Here is a 20,225-nt window from a genome sequence, read left to right as displayed (position 1 = left end):
ACAGCATGTTGGACAGTATGGTTAACAGCATAGTTAACAGCATGGTTAACAGCATGTTGGACAGTATGTTGGACAGTATGGTTGGACAGTATGTTGGACAGTATGGTTAACAGCATGGTTAACAGCATGTTGGACAGTATGTTGGACAGTATGGTTAACAGCATGGTTAACGGCATGTTGTACAGTATGTTGGACAGTATGGTTAACAGCATGGTTAACAGCATGGTTAACAGCATGTTGGACAGTATGTTGGACAGTATGGTTAACAGCATGGTTAACAGCATGTTGGACAGCATGTTGGACAGTATGGTTAACAGCATGGTTAACAGCATGTTGGACAGTATGTTGGACAGTATGGTTAACAGCATGTTGGACATTATGTTGGACAGTATGGTTGACAGCATAGTTAACAGCATGGTTAACAGCATGTTGGACAGTATGTTGGACAGTATGGTTAACAGCATGTTTAACAGCATGGTTAACATCATGGTTAACAGCATGTTGGACAGTATGGTTAACAGCATGTTGGACATTATGTTGGACAGTATGGTTGACAGCATGTTGGACAGTATGTTGGACAGTATGGTTGACAGCATAGTTAACAGCATGGTTAACCATGGATGTATGGTTAACAGTGTGTTGTAAAGTTGGTGATTTCAGGACAAGATGTGCGTCACTGACTAAAAGGCCACGCCTGTTTCTTGTTTCCTGTTTCCGGTAGAATTCAGGCATTAGTCAAGAACAAGAACAAAAAGCAACTCTCGTCACCTCTGTGGATCAGTGGATCAGCAGGGACCAAAGTGATTCTTCACATTAGTTTGGTAAGTCAAAAACCTGATCCGAACAAACTCCACTATCACAACTAACCGAGAACAGAAGGGTGACACCATAACCAACCTAACGGGACTAAAACTAGGTCTTATTGACGTGTGTTGATGTTTGGTTGGCTAACTGCTAGCTAGCTAGCTAGCTTCGCCCAGCCAGTGTTGACAGGCGACTTCACGGATTGAATCATGTGTTGATAATGAGCTCATTCAATTGAACACAATTGAACGCTCTCCCCCAGCCCGAGGATCTACTGGTACATTCGGCATATGTGGTGTAGAAGTGGAGGTTCGATTTCGGTTTCCAGCGTTAGTTGAAGCTGAGCAGCGTCACCGCCCACCCCGTGTTCTGATGGAGGGAGACGGAGGGAGCAACATGCGTGAGCTAGTAGTTTTACGCGCTGAAATTGTACTGCTAAATTGTCATATGTGTAATTCTCTTGTTGAAACATATGCCGAATTAGCTAGTCGAAGCTGTTGCTACAGAGAAGTTGTGAACTAGCTCGGTGAGATCAGGTACATCAGCAGTGTCACGCTAATCAGCTAATATTGATCTATTTTGAATGGAGTCTGGCGTGATGATTTCTTTATAAGGCAACAAAAGGACAATTCTAAGCAAATATGTATCAACATTTGTGATACTGGGCATTCTATATTGATATTTGAGTTCGATGTAAGTAGCCTACAGTCACTTGTTGTTAGATTGCATGTCTGTAATGTGATGTGTTCCTTAGAGACTGCTCTGCTTGACTGGAATCAGCACTAGTATGAACAATGTTAATCAAGTTAATAAGTTACTGTACTCTGATGGGTTTGCTTACATTTGCGTTTATCTTTGCCAGAAAGCTCATTGACTTCAGACAGACTGGCCAGATCCCGTCATGTGTGTCACTTCCCTCCTTCTGCTGAGCAGTCTTGGCCTTGCCATTACAGCTCAAGGTGAGTGGCAGAGCAGATAAGCTTGTGACTTACTGTATGTGTGATTATGCACAAGCTGGTGTTTGGTCTTAAGTTATCTTGTCCTCACGTCTGGTGTTCTTTCTCTGTCCGTCTTTTTCATTATAGCTCAAGACTGCTCCAGACCCGTTGGAGGAGGCAACATGACATTGAACGACGACTTACCAACATACCCAGATGGGACAAGAGTCACTTTTGCCTGTAATGCTGGCTACGTGCCAGCAGGGTCTGCGGCCATCACTTGCACTGCTGGCAGTTGGAGTACTCTGCGGCTGAGATGCGATAGTGAATATTTGCACTTCATTTTTACATTCAAATTTGTAATAGTAGCAGTATTTCACAACTAGTCTAAACTGGCAATATTCTCTGGTTTTTGCACCATTTAGTAAATGCTGAATGAATAGATGAGTGACTGATAATATCTAGTAACCAGTCTGGTGAATCATTTGTGTATAATAAAAACGTAAAATCCCGCCCCTTCCGGTGGACCACCATGGGACCTTATTTTGGAAGAAATATGATCAGTAGTCAACCATAGATGTATAAAGAGAACTGGATACAGCGTTGAATGTGGGCACCCGTTCATTCCTATGAGAGTTGCTCAGTTGAATCCAAAATGGCTCGACTGTCGTGTGATAAAGTACCCGGATCATCCGGTGATTTTCCGCATCCATTGGGCCCATAGAGCAGGAGCAGTAGTGTTTCCTGTAACTCTGCCCCCAGCCTTGGTCCGAGTCTCATTCACATAAACGGAGGAAGGAAAATAACTCTGGATTCAGCTATTAGTGCATTTTACACTTTTAGGACCTAATGATTTAAATAAGGGCTATTCATGTGTTCGTACTGGGAAGTTGGTTTACCTCAAAAAAAGATCCTCTGAGTTACAGACATCTCTTTCCCAATGTAAGTCTATGGGGAAAAGTCTTTTTTGGCCCAATGGCATCACGTGACCGACACAGAAGTTGTAGTAACGCCGTTTGGCCACTACGAAAATTTGCATCAACGCCTGCCGCTCTTCCTGGGGCTTATAGTCAACGGCGAGAAACAAATATTTTTTGATCCCGTTTGAACTGCGCATTGAATCACACATATAATGTTTGTCAATTTAAAAGATAATTTTGCAAGTCAAGAAAGTTGCAGTTTGATGTGAAACTGTTGAAGTATCAGACTGTGAAGATACGTAATTAGAAAGACTACTCGCCCAAAAGTCCCGTAGTGACGTCTCTGTCGCTGAAGCAATGATGCCGGTGTGTTTCCTACTGGGATGAACTCACACCAGCAATGGGTCTTGCTCGTTCTTTCTCTTCCCGTCTGATAAAAAGAGCAGGAGTCACTGACAAAATACATCAGGTCAAATAACGTTACAGTGTGCATGGAACATAGCTAAATTAGCTAGCTAGCTAGTGATGGTGACGTATATTGTGCGAGACGAGAGATGTAGTTCACTGAGCGGTTTCACACAAAATGAAATGATACTACCACAAACCTGCAAAAAACGGTGACTTTCTTGACTTGCAAAATGATGCTTTAAATTGACAAACATCGTATGTGTGATTCTTTGCGCAATTCAAACGGGATCAAATAAATATTTGTTTCTTGCCGTTGACTACTGTTCATATCTTTTCCGAAATAAGGTCCCATGGGGGTCCACTGGAAGGGACGGGACCTCGCCTCTCTATCATATCCAGACATTTTTAAGGGAGGAATTTAATCCGTACGAGGTTTTTTTTTTTTTCAGGGAGTAACTGTGGCTCTGCTGGAGATGTGGAATATGGGAATATCGATTACCCTGAAGGGACAGAGTTCGGCGATAGACTAAAGGTGACTTGCAGAACTGGGTAAGTAATTAACTGGTAACTCTGATGGTTAATGTTCCGAGATTTAGTTTTAAATATGTAATTGCCAGAAGCGTATTTAATTGTAAAATGTCAGCACCCAATATGTTCTAAATCAAAAAACTTATTCTAATCAATGTGGGTGTTCAGTAGGGCTAACCAGTCAGTGCTGTCATGTGAAATGAAAGGGCTAATACAGATCCTTCTTGAAATTTGTTGTCCCTTATTCTTGGAAAATCACCACCTGAGTTAACGCAGGAAACAGACCGGTATTTACCGGTAACTACTGGTTAAAACTCTTAAGTCCATCGATTCAAAGATGGAAGGAAACAATCCAGGAAATCTCAGAAATGGAGAGAATAATTTATAGAGTCAGAGGTTAAGAGACAATATAAGAGGTGTTGGTCAAAGTGGAGGAGTTATAACAAATCAAATCAAATCAAATCAATTTATTTTTGTATAGCGTCAAATCACAACAGAAGTTATCTCAAGACGCTTTATATGTAGAGCTGGTCTATGACCGTACACCATAGTTTTGAGACCCAACAGGATCCACCAAGCGCACTGTGGCCAGGAAAAACTCCCCGATTACTGGGAAGAAACCTGGAGCAGAACCGGGCGCATGGCGGGCGGCCATCTGCCGAGACCGGCTGGGGGGATAGATAGATAGAGTGAGAGAGAGAGAGAGAGAGATAGAGAGAGAGAGATATAGAAGCAGCCACAATAGCAGTCTAGCAGCTGTAATAAATAATACAAGTAGGGCTGATAACACAAAACCAATAGTGGTGGATGGAAAGAGTGATAATACAACTATCGGAAAGCCAGCACTGTCCAGCATCTCTCCTCATCTCTCCTCATAACACAATGATTTAATGTAGGAAATTACCCAGATTAAATAGAGTTAGAAATGAATAATCAAAGTACAAAAGACGCTGGTTTAAGTGGATGAAATATGAGGCCAGACACTTTTTTTATTACTATTATAGAAAAGAAAAGTCAAATAATTAATATCTTTTTGATCCCCTAAATAGTTACAGAAGGGTTGGCCAAGATCAACTCTATTGTGGAGCCCAAGGGTGGCTGGGCAGGTTGCCTGTATGTGAAGGTTGGTAATCTCTGTGTGTTAATACAAGGCACATGACTACATTTGTGTCTATTTCCATTTTAATAGATGTCACTTTTATTTTGCAGTGGTGAGTTGTAATCCGCCACCTGCGCCAAACAATGTCACTGTCAGGCCAAACAAAGAAACCTACACCTACGGAGAAGTTGTACAGTACACATGTCAAAACGATGTGACACTCTCTGGATCAAGTGAATCATCATGTTCAGTTAATGGGATGTTTGAGCCTGCTCCTCCAGCATGTATCTGTAAGTGTTTTTTTTCCAACCTTTCTCAACATTTTCCCAGTGTAAACTCAGCTGTGACAGATAGTCTCGCATACTCTGGACCGGAGAAGGACATTTTGGACAATTCTATTAATTTCCATTTTAAATGTTCTTTGCCTGCAGATGTTGAATGTCCAGAGCCTAATATTCCAGATGCGCACTGGGTTGGGGGTTCTCGACCCCCTTATAGATACCAGGCTACGGTGACGTACATGTGCAATTCCGGGTTTGCTATGATAGGACAGCCCACCCTGACATGTGGAATAGGCCGTCAGTGGTCACCTGAATTTCCAAAATGTCAAGGTAAGTCATAAATGAAAGTTACTACTTGGTTTAGGTCTGTAAAGAAAAGTCCACCTGTTATGTTTGAACATGATGAAAACATGATTTTATAATTATCCAGATACCATCGCATTCTTGCAAGTGATGAGCTTAATGGCATAACTTTCTATATATGTAGCTGTCTGTGGTTTCCCTTTTAGATTAAATTAGAACAGATATTTCCCCTTTGCTCTGTAGTTAAATTAAGTTTTATTTCCAAGATTTTTTTTTCTCACACTCAAATGCCCCTTTTACGTATGTTAGGAAATTACTACATAAAAAAACATAAAATAAAATGGCAAATTTAAAATGAATCCATAAAATGAACAGCAAGTCTTCTACCATACATCCTCTGATTGCTAAGATATGAAGGAGAAGGTTTGAAGTATCATTTAGAGCCATGGACTTAAAGGGTAACTTTGGTATTTTTCAACCTGGACCCTTATTTTCCCATGTTCTTGTGTCTAAGTGACAAATGGGGAAAAGAATGTTTGAAATTGGTCCAGTGTTGAGGGATAACGCTGTAACCGGCAACCGCTAAACGGGCTGTAATGTAATCGTTCGGGGCAACTCCTCATCGTCAATTTACAAAGCGTCTGACAACATTATTGAAAGGACCCGACAGAGAAATTAAAGGTTTTTCTTACCTTTTGCTTGATCCGGTCCGTTTGTTACGTTGTGTGATGAAGTCTTATCAATTCTCGTGTCAAATCCATATTGTTGAAATCAGCTAAACATTCAGCCATTTCATTGAAAATCTTTTAGATCGGTCTTTCCCAAACGTTTTTTCTGAGGTCCCACTTTTTATAAATGACAAACCATCCCGACCCAAATTCACAATAGGCCTTGTCTATAAATCGTGATAAGAGTGAATTTGTGGGTAAATGAATGTTCCTGATCACTTTTACTGCCATTTCTGTATCACCTCATATTATCTTGAATAGATAAACCAGCCAATTTGAAGCTGTGTATGTTTGAGAAATTACAACTTTGTTTCATGCACGTGTTATTGAAAACATATACACATGTTAAATACTTGAAATACTTAAATTAAACTAAATATATGCATTTAGGCAGTGTTAACAGGCCCTTGTGTTTTTCCTTTCATTAGTAAAACAAACAGAATGTACGCTGCCTTTCACACTAGATTCAATGTTATAAGTAGGCTACAATTATCAGAAAATACGAATATTCAGGTTCCCTCATGTGACTCAAAGGCGTACGGAAATTCTGCAAATTGATTTGACGACCCAACTAAAATCTTCTCTTTGGGAATCATTGTTTTAGATAACACTAAGCTACACTTTCTGTACTCCAACACAACAAACTCTGACAACACCGGTGTGCCATGGCACTCCTCTCTCCACTCTTAATCACGTTTCCACCGTTGTCTTCCTGCAACAAGTCACATGACACCGTAACAAACAGAAAGAGAAAGGTAAGAAAAAGGTTTAATTTCTCTGTAGGGTCCTTTTAATAATGTTGTCAGACACTTTTAATGAAAATCTGAGCCCATCAGTGGCAAAAACAAGCACTTTTAGTGGAAGTATATAGAGTGCTAACGGAATGAGTCCTAAAACCCAGAAATGAGTTATCATTTTAGCACTTCTGGTTCCGTCGTCTGGAAGTCAATGGGTTTTTAGTTAGATGCCTGAAATAAGGTCTGTGGTTAACACAAGCTGAAGAGACTTTAACGTTTTGTTCTACAGTATAAAATAAGTCAGTAAATATTCCACTCAGGAATTTTGAAGCCTTTATGTGTCTTTATAAAAGGCGGTTCCTAACAAGTGGCTAAATGAGACTACCAAACGTCATCACGCCGACTCGTCCGTCTTTACAGTCTCGTTGCTTATAATCGCGCTCATGCGACCGTGGTGTTGTTTTTTTTTATAGCTGAACGTTAGCTTTTTACTTCTCTCGATTGCATTTATGCTCCAAAAATCATAAAAGTGGTGTGCATTTATTTTAAGAATCATAAACGTGTGTTTGCCACAGAGCTTATTTTCTGCAATAATCCAAAAGCCAATGGAAAAATTCCATTGGCTTTTTGTCGAGGGATACCAGGCAGATGCTAACTTCCTGGTTGGCCTACTAAACTCCGTCATCCCTGCAGCGCTCTATTGACGGTGAGGAGTTGCCCCGAGCGATTACATTCCAGTTCAATTAGCAGCTGTCGTTTGCAACGTTCTCCCTCAATACTGGACCAATTTAAAAAATGGTTGTCCCCATTATTCACTTACACACAAAAACATGGGAAAATAAGGTCCAGGTTGAAAAATACCAAAATGACCACTTAATAATTTCAACAAGGCTGCAGTGCATCAAATATTTCTCACAGTTGGATGTGCATTTTGGATGGTTTCGTTATGCTCATACAGAATACTGATAACACAAAAATCAGGATTTACTATTGCACCATCATCAGAAATATTGCATCCATTTTTTAGCGTACCTTTTGGATGAGGCCCTGCTGCTGTGTAATACTTACTTACTGCTTTTGTGAAAACTTTTCTTTTGTTCATGGGCAGAAGTTTTTGAAAGTGAGTAAGGTCCCGGTCACTTAATATAACACCTTTCTATATGCAAGTATGTATGTGCTTTGTGTGTGTCTTTTGTATGTGCCTTCCACACAATGCTGGAACAATCCAGTACAGTTAAATTAGCTTACTCCTACATGTTTTCAACATAAAATAGCAGCACGAATTGGTAATAGAAACTGCAAATTAATGGAAAGATATGGAAGTTACTGTAATAGTACAGGTAATTAAAAAAATACTCTTTTGTTTAAAAGTCAGTGTGTGTGAAATGCACTTTAGCTAGTTTCTGCAGGCTCTTAATTATGAATCAATAACATGATTAAAGTGAATGTGTATCTATGTGATATTAGCACATACCTGACATGCTGCAAAATCTATGTTTTTGCAGCAATTACACCCCAACCTAAACCGTCCACCACCCCCACCACCACCACCACCACTATACGTCCTATTGTCACCGTCAAACCAACAGGTATAGTCCGTGTAAATGCTTACAGTATGAACCATCTATAGTCCTTCAGTGTTGTCACCTGATAAAATGTTGCAATTTCTTTGGGCCAAAAAAGCCTTGTTGGGGTGATTGACTCCAAAGGACTTCAAATTAATGGAAAGATATGGAAGTTACTGTAATAGTACAGGTAATTAAAAAAATACTCTTGTTTAAAAGTCAGTGTGTGTGAAATGCACTTTAGCTAGTTTCTGCAGGCTCTTAATTATGAATCAATAACATGATTAAAGTGAATGTGTATCTATGTGATATTAGCACATACCTGACATGCTGCAAAATCTATGTTTTTGCAGCAATTCCACCCCAACCTAAACCGTTCACCACCACCACCACCCCCACCACCACCACTACTACTACCACTACTACAGGTATAGTCCGTGTAAATGCTTACAGTAGGAACCATCTATAGTCCTTCAGTGTTGTCACCTGATAAAATGTTGCAATTTCTTTGGGCCAAAAAAGCCTTGTTGGGGTGATTGACTCCAAAGGACTGAACTATTTTACAGTATCAAAGCATATCAATGTATCTTGGATCCAACAGCTATCATTGTGTTTGTGTTAAGGAATTACAGTTGAATGATCCTATTTGATGGTATATTGTTACAGTTGAATGATTCTAGTGAAGTATGAACAAGCCTTTATAGTTTAGTCTCTGCTCATATTGCTCACTCCGAATTTGAAATAATTACAGAATTTTGCTTTAGTAAGAAATCTGTCTAACACTCATGCTTTTATACTTCTGTTTATACTAGGGCTGAGCAAAGTCAGTATTTTCACACTTTGACCTCACAGGAAATTGCAACTTGCAGTGCACACACTCAAGAGTTGCAAAGGGTTGGAACATTTCTGTTAGCTTGAGAATTTTCCACAATTTCAATATAAAAAGCCATACCTTTTTTAATAGTGAACTTATTTTGGGGGGAAAATATACATAAAAAAGCAATACTAGGTCTTATGGCATATTTGGGGTTAAAACTATGCCCATTTAATTGAATTGTAACCATGCACTGCGTTCAGCAACACGCTCTCCCATCACGTGCGCAGCCCACACTAGGGCCAGCTCTACTGCACTCTGCAGTCATGTATGTCTTGATTATATTACTGGAGTGAATATATTTTGAATTAAAAAAACAAAACGATATTTCAGTTAACCAGCAGATAGTAGCCTAAAGCAAAGTACACAGTTTATAAATTGTTAACACCTTCTGTTAGTTTTTGCCAGCTAGCTGTTACCATGTGGCAAGGCCTATTGAAGGAGGCTGTGACACGGGCGGACACGGGTCATGCGCAGTGTAACTGAAGCTGCAGTCGTGCGTTGTGATTGGCTCCATTTCGGCGAGTTCAGACCAGATTTGACTGCGTATGTGTTGTACCCCCAAAGATATGAGGTGTTGATGAAGTGTGAGCCAGCCTCTTTCAACAGGCCTTGCCATGTGGGATGTAGCTTGATTGAGCATGCTAATGCTAACTGAGGAGTTTTAATGAATCCGTTACCATTCATTCTTTAATGTTAAACATTTCTTTTATAAATAAGTTGTTCACTTTAAACCCTAGGTTGGCACACAGCCCACATTGTTGGCTCAAATTTCACTTCACCCCAGACATTGTGCTATACCTCCATATTAGTTAACTTGCTAGCAAGCTAACTCGACACATTTCACATTGTATGTACAGTATTTTACAAATTAAGGGATTTGTTTGGCAAAATAACAAACAAATAACAAACAAACAGATGACCACTATATTCCCATTTTATTGATGTTTTTTTCCCATTAATTCCTGTTAATTTCCATGGAATGCTTCTACCTTGAATATTCCTGGAATTTTGCAACCCTAAACACGTTCCACTTGGCTCAAACAATATGCCAACTGAAAAACTCACTTTAAATAAATGTAACAATATAATCTACTTTTGTTAAGGCTTTTTCATGAGAAAATCTTTACTTAACAGTGGTGATAGAATCTTCTCAATACGTGTAAAGCAATCATCCGGTCATACCTTCTTAAATCACATCGGGCACAACACACTAGCCATTCCTCAACACTTTATCTCATCATTATGTCCTTCACCTTAATGTTTCCTCAAAACATTGCTGAGCCCTAGTTGATCTGTCTTTGTAAGATACAGTAGATGAACTTGATTTTTTAAAATGTTTTATCTTTACACTTTTGTTTCAGATGGAACTAGCAATGATGGACACACTGTATGGTTGGGTGTTGGTTTGGCGGGTAAGTTTCAACTTCATCCTTGAACAGTAGATCAAGAATGTAAAGAGGTAATGTTAACCCAAATAAAAGCATGATGGCCTCAGAAGAACAGCTTGGTTATATTACAGTAGAGTTCTGGAGAGGCCATCATGTTCTTATTTGGGTCAACAAATAACAGAGTGACACATTCAGCCATTACTACATACTCATGTAGTAATGGCTGGATGTGTGTCACTTTACTGTGGTTGGTGTTTGATAAATGGTTTGCATTTTGGTATGGAAGGTGCATTTAAACAATCATTTTTGAGTTGGTATTCTAACAAAGAGCAAAAGACATAATTTCATTTAAAAAAAAGAAGCTTTTTGGGATTACCAATCGAACCTTTTTCATATCAGAAAAGTAAATGGCACTACATTTGTTGGCTTTATGACCCCATCATCTTCAAACATCTCTATTTGTTTCTCATCAAAATAGTCCTCATTGTTAGTGTCCTCACTGCCTGTGGATGCTATTTCTGTGGAGTCCCAGCAATCATCAAGGAGAAGCGACGGTAACATGTTGTTTTATTCCACTCCGCCGACTAACCCTTACAATTACTTTCTCCATGTTCAGGCATGCAAACTCTTCCCCTTTCTGCAAAATAGGGGGGTGTAAATGGCTGCAAGTGCTCAGTCTACAGACGGATTTCTGTCGAAAGTGAATTATCGAATTAATATTAAATTCACAAGTGCAAGTTCCGATCGGAAACTTATAGCCGTACGCTGCAAGCAAGAAGTGCTGAGGTTAGCACAACAAGAGGATTGGCGTGAAAGTCAGTCACACTATGACTTTATTTATTTATTTAAAAAGGATCCCCGTTAGCTGATACCAATGGCACCAGCTAGTCCTCCTGGGGTCCGATAATGAGCAAATGAAACGCTGGAGCTGGAAGACCAGCCAGCAGGTTCCAGGTCAGCTACTACAGCAACAGAGAGAGGGTTGTGTATTAAACGAGGATGTTGTGTCAGCGTCGCTCCACCGTAGTAGGGCATGTGAATGACAGTTCAATTTTACAGCATCACCCAGGGGTGCCGATCACCGGTACTAGGAAAAAAACAACCCGGAGCCCAACTCCTTATCCCTGTTGCTTTAAAGCAGCCTTTAGACGCAAGAACGGGACAAAACAATTACAGAAGTAATTGACTTTTGACATATAGCCAATGTGGAACCCTCCCTAGGAACCCTCACAGGTACTGCATTTAGCATAAAACAATATGCTCAACAGTCTGTAAAGGGGAGACTCGTGGATACCCATAGAACCCATTTTCATTCACATATATGGAGGTCAGAGGTCAAGGGACTCCTTTTGAAAATGGCCATGCAAGTTTTTCAACGCCAAACTTTTGCGTAAATTTGGAGCGTTATTTAACCTCCTGTGCGACAAGCTAGTATGACATGGTTGGTACAGATGGATTCTAGTTTCTGTCAGTATCTTCACTCTGGCTTTTAAAGTCCACCCGCACAACCTCTGACAGCTCGATTGCGTCAATGTTAATGCGTTAAAGAAATTAGTGGCATTAAAATGATTTTGCGTTGACGCGTTACGATACTTTGACAGCCCTGTTTTTTTTCTTTTGACTAATGTACTGTAGATTCTGGTTGCCTTTTAAAGTTGATAAAGATAATAAGTACAGATGTTATAACAGATGTTTCTGTTATTTTTATTGTAAAATATAGTTGGATAGTTAAATAAGTACAAGTTTTGTGCAGTGAAGAGGGAAATAGGACTACATCATTACCAGCATACTTTTCTGAAGGTCAAATGTTTTATTTGATACTTTTCATAGATAAATTGGTGTATTTGCCAGAGACCAACTCATGGCCAGAATGCACCAAATTGCAGGTTTTAAAAAAACAACCCAGGAGGGTTGCATCACCTTTTCCTCCTCCTCGCTTCCACCCTGATGAGTTTGCATGCCTGCATGTTTTTTATTGACATCTCAGACATTAAAGGCGCTTTATCCCTGTCAAGGCTTTTCCAACCTTTTTTTATGTCAGTGCTTTGTATTTAGTCAGCTTCCTCATGCTGTTGAAGCTCTCTCTGTCTGTCAAGTGTTGCATGTTGAAGTCGTGTGCATTGTAAGGGCTTTTGGACTAAGGTTTTTCTCTACCACACAGTGTCAGTGTTGTCATAAGGGGTCACTCTCCTACACAGAGCTGGAGGTCACTCAGTGGACAGAGCTCCGCCCCAAAGGGCCTTATGGTGGTTTTAATCAGCAAAATGCAACAAAGATGATAAAGCATGTTTAAGTATTAAGTGTGCAGGTTTTTTGTTAATACTCTACTGCGTTTATTGTTTCCTATTCTTTTTTCATGGATGCCATACATTTACATGACCAAAGAGGAAAAACAGGTTCTAGTAACAGAATGGCGCACATCTCCCACATCTAAAAATAGAAGGGATTAGCCTTTATTGTCTCCCTTGGGAGAAATTTGTCTTGGTCATTGGAGAGAACACAGGTAACGTCGCAGCACACAGCCTCTCCATGTACACACAATCTGTGCGTTCCAATAACCATAAAACCACACTATTTAGTATGCCAGAAAAAGCTGTAGTGTGTGTTCCAATACATAGTGTGTCAAATGCAGTATGCCAAAATACCAGGAAGTCCTACTACATCCGGTCACATTTTGTAGTCTGCAAGCCAGCACGCTTTTCTAGCTATTCTGACCCACAATCCTCTGCACAAGGGTCTGCTAGTGCAATTTGCAAACTTGATCTGGATTAAACCGTAGGAACATAATGCCATTTAAAGGAATCTTAGATTCAACCAAAGCACTGGTCAGTTGAAGTGCGACCGGAAGTTTCTGTTTGAAATAGCCTTTCCGGTTCATTCAAGTTTTACATTGACTAATTTTATCTCTGCAAAATAGGAAGTTGTGGCTGCTGGTATGTCACATTTCTGCTAATCTTTGTGATGAAACCGCTTTAGTTCCCTGTTGGGGTGGAGGTGTTCATGTGTAATGCCAAACTCACTGAGCTGTAGGAGTGTCTCTACAACATAAACCGTCACACCTCTTTGTATAAAGTTTTGATACTTACACATGCTTCCAAGTTTCACAACTTGGGCCCTCAAGGCAACTGAATTGGTTGGTTATCCTTGTGAATAAAAAGATGGAGGCCATGTCAATGAAATATGCTCAAAATGTGACAACAGAGCGTTTGTTGGTACAACAGTCCTATTTGCGGTGGGTGGGTGTGCTATTCTTTGAACATGGCTGATCTGTAGTCTTGTGAGTGAAGAGGGTGTTTTTCTGGACTTCCTTAAAGTCTCCTCGCTTCTTGTCTGCCTGGTCGTGCATAAGCAGTAACGTTGACCGGTCATTATTGGGTTACAGCTCTCGGAGAGGCTTACCTGACAATGTGGTTCCAAAAGATGGAGAGGAGGTAGCACTCTCGGTAAGAAGATGGACCGCCAAGCACACTTGAACTCATTTCTACCAAATGAACAGATAATGATACGTTGACGAAGAGTAATATGTGAAAATGTTGCTTTAATAATTCATACTGTATGTCCATGATGTATCACTAATGTTTTCTTCCTTCTTCTATATTATCCTGGGCTGCTAACTAACCTGTTACTTCTCTAAAAACCCTTCACATTTGTTCCTCTTTCACAAGACTGTAGGGTTTTTTATAATTTGTCTAAAATGTCTAATTGGATTATTTTTCTTTGCGTCTTTTTCCCTGCAGTAAGCGGAACAGTCCTGTTGGTCCAGCATTGCTTAATGTAAAGATGAGCGGTTGAGAAGAGGACGTCACTGGAAGAGTCTTTGAATGTAATTGTGCCGTCCATGTGCACGTGGATGGCGCAGGCTTATGAAACCCCCAAAATGAGTTTCTGAATGCCAGTCTGAGATTCACAAACTTCATCCAATGGAGCTCAAACCTGTACCTAGACTCCTCTATTAGTTGACAATAATTTCAATCTTTGATAGACCACTCATAACCACGTTTTCCTATTCTGCATAACTCAATTCAGTGATGTTTGAGATGCCTTCCCTTTCCTTTACAACATCACAGCAGCATTTCTACGCTGTAACCATGAAGAAACTAGATTTCCTGTTTATCAGAGAGGCTTGAACTCCATGTTGATTTAAAATGTTTGCACTATAGCTCAGAGCACAGCTCAGCCGGAACTTTGTAGCTCCTTTACACTGTCAGCTTCAAACAAGCAAAATCAGTAAAGACAGTTTGCATGCTTGACCTTAAATACAGCTGTTAGGATTAAACACTTTTTGTTTAAACTTCAGAAACATTCAAAAAAATCTAAATTTAGTTTGATGCTTAAATGGTAACTTTGGTATTATTCGACCCTATTTCTCCATGTTTTTGTGTCTACGTGACTAACGGGGACAACACTTTTTGAAACTGGTCCAGTATCGAGGGAAAATGCTGCAGCCGCTAAACGGGCTGGAAAGGTGCTGGAAAGGACCCGACAGAGAAATGAAACCTTTTTCTTACTTTTCGCTCGACCCGGTCTGTTTGTTATTGTGTGTCTCGCTCGGAGAAGTCTCGTTCGGAACCCTCCCATTGCATCCACATTGGCAAAATCCGCTAATTATCCGCCATGATATTGAAAATCTTTTAGATAATACTAAGCTACACTTTCTGTAGTCCAACACAACAAACTCTGACAACACCGGTGTTCCATGGCACTCCTCTCCAACTCTCACTCACGTTTCCACCGTTGTCTTCCAGCATCAAGTCACATGACATAGTAATAAACAGATAGAGAGAGGTAAAGAAAAAGGTTTGATTTCTCTGTAGGGTCCTTTCCATAATGTTGTCAGACACTTATAATACCAATCTGATCCTCTCAGTGGCAAAATCGAGCACTTTTAGTGGACATAAACTGACGGTACCGGGTTGCCCCAAATGATTACATTACAGCCCATTTAGCAGCTGCAGTGGACTCCCTCAATACTGGACCAATTTCAAAAATCGTTGCCCTCAGTCATTTAGGCCCTATTTACTTCTATCAGAAATTACACCATTTGTATAAGTGAAATGGAAATAGTTTATTCACCATAAAAATCACTTGTGTAAAAGACAGGTTCCTAGCCGATAAACCGGTCCTCCGGGTTCAATCTGTCTAGGGATGACAATGGGATCTGTGAAACAGTCCCGAGCATAGTGCCTGAATATAAGGCACGTTCCATATGCCTTAATGCAAAAAGCCAAGTGTTTGAGCTTTTGTGTCAGTTGTTGTATGTTCGTTAATTGTGGGCCTACCTTAGCTTCATGTTTATGCTAAATAATTAGCCATGTTTAATGGCATGTTTGGTATGTTTTTTGTGTGCCCTGTAGCTTCACCAAATTAAGTTAGAAACATTCCCCTGACAAAGAGAAATAAAAAAGAATTAAATTAATTTAAAAATATATTTTTTCCTCTCCAAATTTTTGGTATTGAAGACATCTCTCTTCCAGAGTGTCAGTTTAATATGTGTTGACCCCCCCCCCCCCACCAATCAGAAGAAGGCTGAAGAAGAAGCATACTTAAAGAGTATTAGGACACAGGTGTTGTGTCTGGTTACATAAAGATGGATAGACTGTGATCTCTGAAATTTTTGCACTTGCGTGGCTTATCTGTATTTATTGAACTAAAATGTGTGTCAGAACATGTCAGTAAAAGTTTTGTATTATTTTGAGGCATGCTTTTATTTGGCACTACCTTTTGTAATCAGCTGATTAAATTAAACAATAACAGACAATGGCATTGTACAATTTTTGCCTGTAATTCTCCCACTGAGTCCTACACTGACACAGGCAGTGGCTAGGTGTGGCTAACCATCGGGGGTAATTTGGAACACGCTTCGACACATGGACTGTGGGGATGGAACCACCAACCCTGCGGTCAGTGGATGACCTGCTCTACCTCCTGCTCCACAGCCAACCACACTATATGTGTTCACATTGTACTCTTAATGTGCATACAATACATACAGAAGCGTTGTTATCATTACTAAGTCTTGTTTGACCCAGGTGCAGTAAAATATTCACTTTATGATGTATACACCTTCAAAATGAAACATTGTTGACAGCGGTGCACTGGTTAGTGCTGTAAGCTCACAGCTAGAGGGTTCAAGGGGAGTTTGAACACAGAGACAGACAATCAGTCACACAATGAAACGCTTCTATGAGATTGACTAGCAACCTGTCCCGGGTTGGAGACATCCGAAATGTCTTAAGCAAGTTGTAAGAACTAATTAAAGTGGAAACTGTCTATAGCTATTCTAAACATAATTGAAATACCAACCGTGGGTACAGAGACTACTCCAAAAACAGAATCCCTCTAATATTTTATATTGCAGTGCCACCTTGTGGATTTCACTAGAAAGTTGTTCAAATGATCCTTTGATCAAGTTGGCAGACAAACACCCAGCTGTGGAATGTCACATCTCAAGTACAGTACCCAGGTACAATTGTAAGGTACCTTTACTGATCCACTGTTATTTTCATTTAATGCTTCTTTGTACTTATATCACTACATATCAATGGAAATATTGTCTTTTTTACGTGACTACATGTATTTGACCGTTTCGTTACTTTGCGGATTATAGTTTTCCATACAAAACAATACATTTAGCTTATAATACTTGTAATATTTATGCACTTTTACTCACAATGTGAAGAGAGTTTTTATAGTGTGGTATTATGACTTTTTACTTACAGTCAATCCAAAGTCCGTAAAATAAAGAGCACAGCTTAGGCCTCCTCAAGGTGAAATGACATCTGTCCTTCACTGTAACCGATTTCAAATGGTGCTAGAAACAAAAGCAGACTCTGAACACCAAAAGTAATCGGTCAAACTTGGACACCTCTGGCGACACTTCACAGCTGCCCGTTGCTGGCCAGGGACATCTACTTCCCACCCCAAGAACACTGATTTCAAATGGTGCTAGATAGATGACAGTACTCTAAGCCACCATCTGAAACCAGCTTCCAAGGAGGGCACTTCCGCCAAAAAGCATCCTTCTGTGGCGTAAAACACCCTTTAATCTAAAAAAAAAAAGAAAGGAAAATAACAGTTGTTGAACGTTTTTTAATGGACATTTAATTGTGGGTCAACCTTAGCTTAATGTTTATGCTAAATAATTAGCCATGTTTAATGTCATGTTTGGCACATCCCTCCTCCAGAGTGTCAGTTTGATATTTGACCCCCACACTACTCTGAAGAAGAAGTAAGGCTTTTATATTAGTTTGGCACTACTATTTGTAATCAATTGAGCCACAGCCACAGTATGTGTCCACGTTGTACTCTTAATGTGCATATAGCCTGTACAATATAACCCTTATGACTAAATCTAAAGGTGTGGCTATCCTTGAATAAACTACTGTATAATATAGAGTAGTAATCTGTAATCCCTTTACTATCTATTTAATATGAGCAATAGAACAAATACTCACTTTAAGGTCTTGAAAAGTAGTGCTGCCTCACAGCAGCAGGGCTGTGGTGGCTAGTGACCTGTCCTGGGACTAGTGACCTGTCCTGGGAGTAGTGACCTGTCCTGGGACTAGTGACCTGTCCTGGGAGTAGTGACCTGTCCTGGGACTAGTGACCTGTCCTGGGACTAGTGACCTGTCCTGGGTCTACCTCATGATCAAGGGGACATCATTCCTCTCTTTGTTATGTTACAGTGACACCTTGTGGATTTGACTAGAACATTATCCCAAACATCCAGTGGTGGAATGTCACAAATCCATTTACTCAAGTACAGTAGGTAACTACAGTTGTAAGGTACTTGTACTGACCTCCCTGTATTTCCATGTAATGCTTCTTTATACTTACATTACTACAAGTTGATGGAAATATTGTACTTTTTATGGAACTATATATATGTGACTCTTTTGTTTCTTTGCAGATTTAAGTCTTACATACAAAACAATACAATTTAGCTAATAATACGTACTCACCATGTATAGAGTATTTTTACAGTGTGGGATTGTGACTTAATTAAAGGATCTGAAAAGAGGAAAAGTCCCGTCCCTTCCAGTTGACCACCATGGGACCTTATTTTGGGGAAAAATGAATGTAGTCAATGGCAAGAGACAAAAAGTTATTTGATCCCGTTTTAATTGCGACACGAATCACATATGATGTTTATCAATTTAAAACAAAAATTCAAGTCAACAAAGTGGCAGTTTGTCGTAGGTTTGTCACAGTGTCATTTAGTTTAGTGTGTAACGGCTCAGTGAACTACATCTCTCGTCTCGCACAATATACATCACCAACACTAGCTGGCTAGCTAACTTAACTCGGTTCAACATACCCAGGGTATCTTCTCCTTATCTGGTTTCACTAACCCGAACAACCGCTATCCTGGGACGGGGGTTATCAACTCAGTAAATCAATCATTCATCTGACTATGAGCTGTTCACGTGAAAGGGGCGGGATTTGCACCATATGACCAATCACAGACATGGACAAGTCTACTGTCAGCAGAGCGGCACATCTTTTACAAAGGAAGAGCAAATAATAATATTAGACAAATACGAAGGAGTTAAACACATAATTCAGACTAAAAGTAACACAGTTGAAGCTGCCAGATGCAGGAAGAACAGCTGGAGAAAGAAAAAAATCACGACATGTGAATATGTAAATTAACAGACTTAATAATTTAACGGAACACTCAAAAGTCAGATATAGACGTCTAGATGGGGCAGTGATATATAACTAGTTTTCAGAAGAGTATGGATGAATAGATTACAGTAGCCTACATTTGGTTATTATTAATAACATGGCGTGTAGAACTATTTCAGCCTTCTTTCAGCTGCGTCCCCGTCTCCGGCGGTGTGAAACGGACTTGAGAGCAAGTAAAAAAATAAATATAAAAATATAAATCAAAGCGGTGAACACCCACAGCATACAGCCAGCTGTCCTTCCTGGTTCTGTCAGTTTAAACTGTGTTGTTTTTAGTCTGATTATGACTGTAACTTTTTTGTATTCGTGAAATATTATCATATGATCGGCTCACAGAGCTCTGATTGGTCAGTACAGTCGGCAGTGCTTTCATACGAGTTGACCTCTTTTCTGGAGCATAACCTGCTTCGGAGCAGGTCAGCTCATCATCAGTTACCATGGTGATCCATCCCGGTAAGAAGTGAACCACCGTCGTAAGACTGAAAACCCTGAACGGTTAACCCTAAAGTTACCTCGCTAACCACAAATCCTGCTTCGTAGTACAGGCCTCTGGTCTTTTTCTCAGACAGGAAGTGAGAGAACGAGCGAGACCCGTTGCTCATGTGAGTCCATCCCAGAGCAAAACACACAGCATTGTAGCTTCAGCGAGAGACGTCACTTACGCGACTTTTGGGTGTGTCGTCTTTCTAATGACATATTTTCACAGTCTGATACTTCAACAGTTTTACAACAAACTGATTTTCTTGCCTTTCAAAATGATGTTTTAAATTATCAAACATTGTATGTGTGATTCATGGCGCAATTCAAATGGGATCAAAAAACTATTTGTCTCTCGCCGTTGACTACATTCATATTTTTACTAAAATAAGGTCCCATGGTGGTCCACCGGAAGGGACGGGACTTCGCCGCTCTATACCTCTTCCTCCAAATATCAATTTAGATATCAATGAAAGATCCAGGG

The 20,225-nt window shown here is 40.0% G+C and overlaps 1 protein-coding gene across 17 annotated transcripts; it reads left to right on the top strand.

Annotated features, from left to right (window-relative positions):
* Positions 1-662: 662 nt before the first annotated feature.
* On the top strand, positions 663-16,334 carry LOC141771921 (membrane cofactor protein-like). Of its 17 annotated transcripts, none has more exons than XM_074642417.1 (13): positions 663-821; positions 1,667-1,763; positions 1,890-2,066; positions 3,520-3,619; positions 4,648-4,721; positions 4,808-4,987; positions 5,129-5,308; positions 8,252-8,335; positions 8,665-8,739; positions 10,550-10,600; positions 11,055-11,130; positions 13,959-14,019; positions 14,314-16,334. In XM_074642417.1, exons 2-13 carry the CDS (start codon positions 1,706-1,708, stop codon positions 14,314-14,316), a joined length of 1,119 nt encoding a protein of 372 aa, XP_074498518.1. In that variant the 5' UTR covers positions 663-821; positions 1,667-1,705; the 3' UTR covers positions 14,317-16,334. The 17 variants fall into 17 exon arrangements, with proteins under 17 accessions (XP_074498518.1, XP_074498526.1, XP_074498527.1 ...); XM_074642418.1 differs by having other exon boundaries at positions 666-821; positions 1,671-1,763; XM_074642425.1 differs by lacking the exon at positions 8,252-8,335.
* Positions 16,335-20,225: the final 3,891 nt, after the last annotated feature.

The sequence above is a fragment of the Sebastes fasciatus genome, chromosome 8 (genome assembly GCF_043250625.1).
Source record: "Sebastes fasciatus isolate fSebFas1 chromosome 8, fSebFas1.pri, whole genome shotgun sequence".
Lineage (NCBI taxonomy): Eukaryota > Metazoa > Chordata > Actinopteri > Perciformes > Sebastidae > Sebastes > Sebastes fasciatus.
Note: the sequence above shows the minus strand (reverse complement) of the source record. Positions and strands in the feature narration are given on the sequence as shown.

What these genes read in the sequence shown, in the direction of transcription:
- LOC141771921 (XM_074642417.1), top strand. Translation starts at nt 1,706, where the DNA reads ATGTGTGTCACTTCCCTCCTTCTGCTGAGCAGTCTTGGCCTTGCCATT. An exon ending in CCTTGCCATTACAGCTCAAG is followed by an intron (nt 1,764 to 1,889) that starts GTGAGTGGCAGA and finishes TTTTCATTATAG; the next exon opens with CTCAAGACTGCTCCAGACCC. An exon ending in ATCATCAAGGAGAAGCGACG is followed by an intron (nt 11,131 to 13,958) that starts GTAACATGTTGT and finishes ATTGGGTTACAG; the next exon opens with CTCTCGGAGAGGCTTACCTG.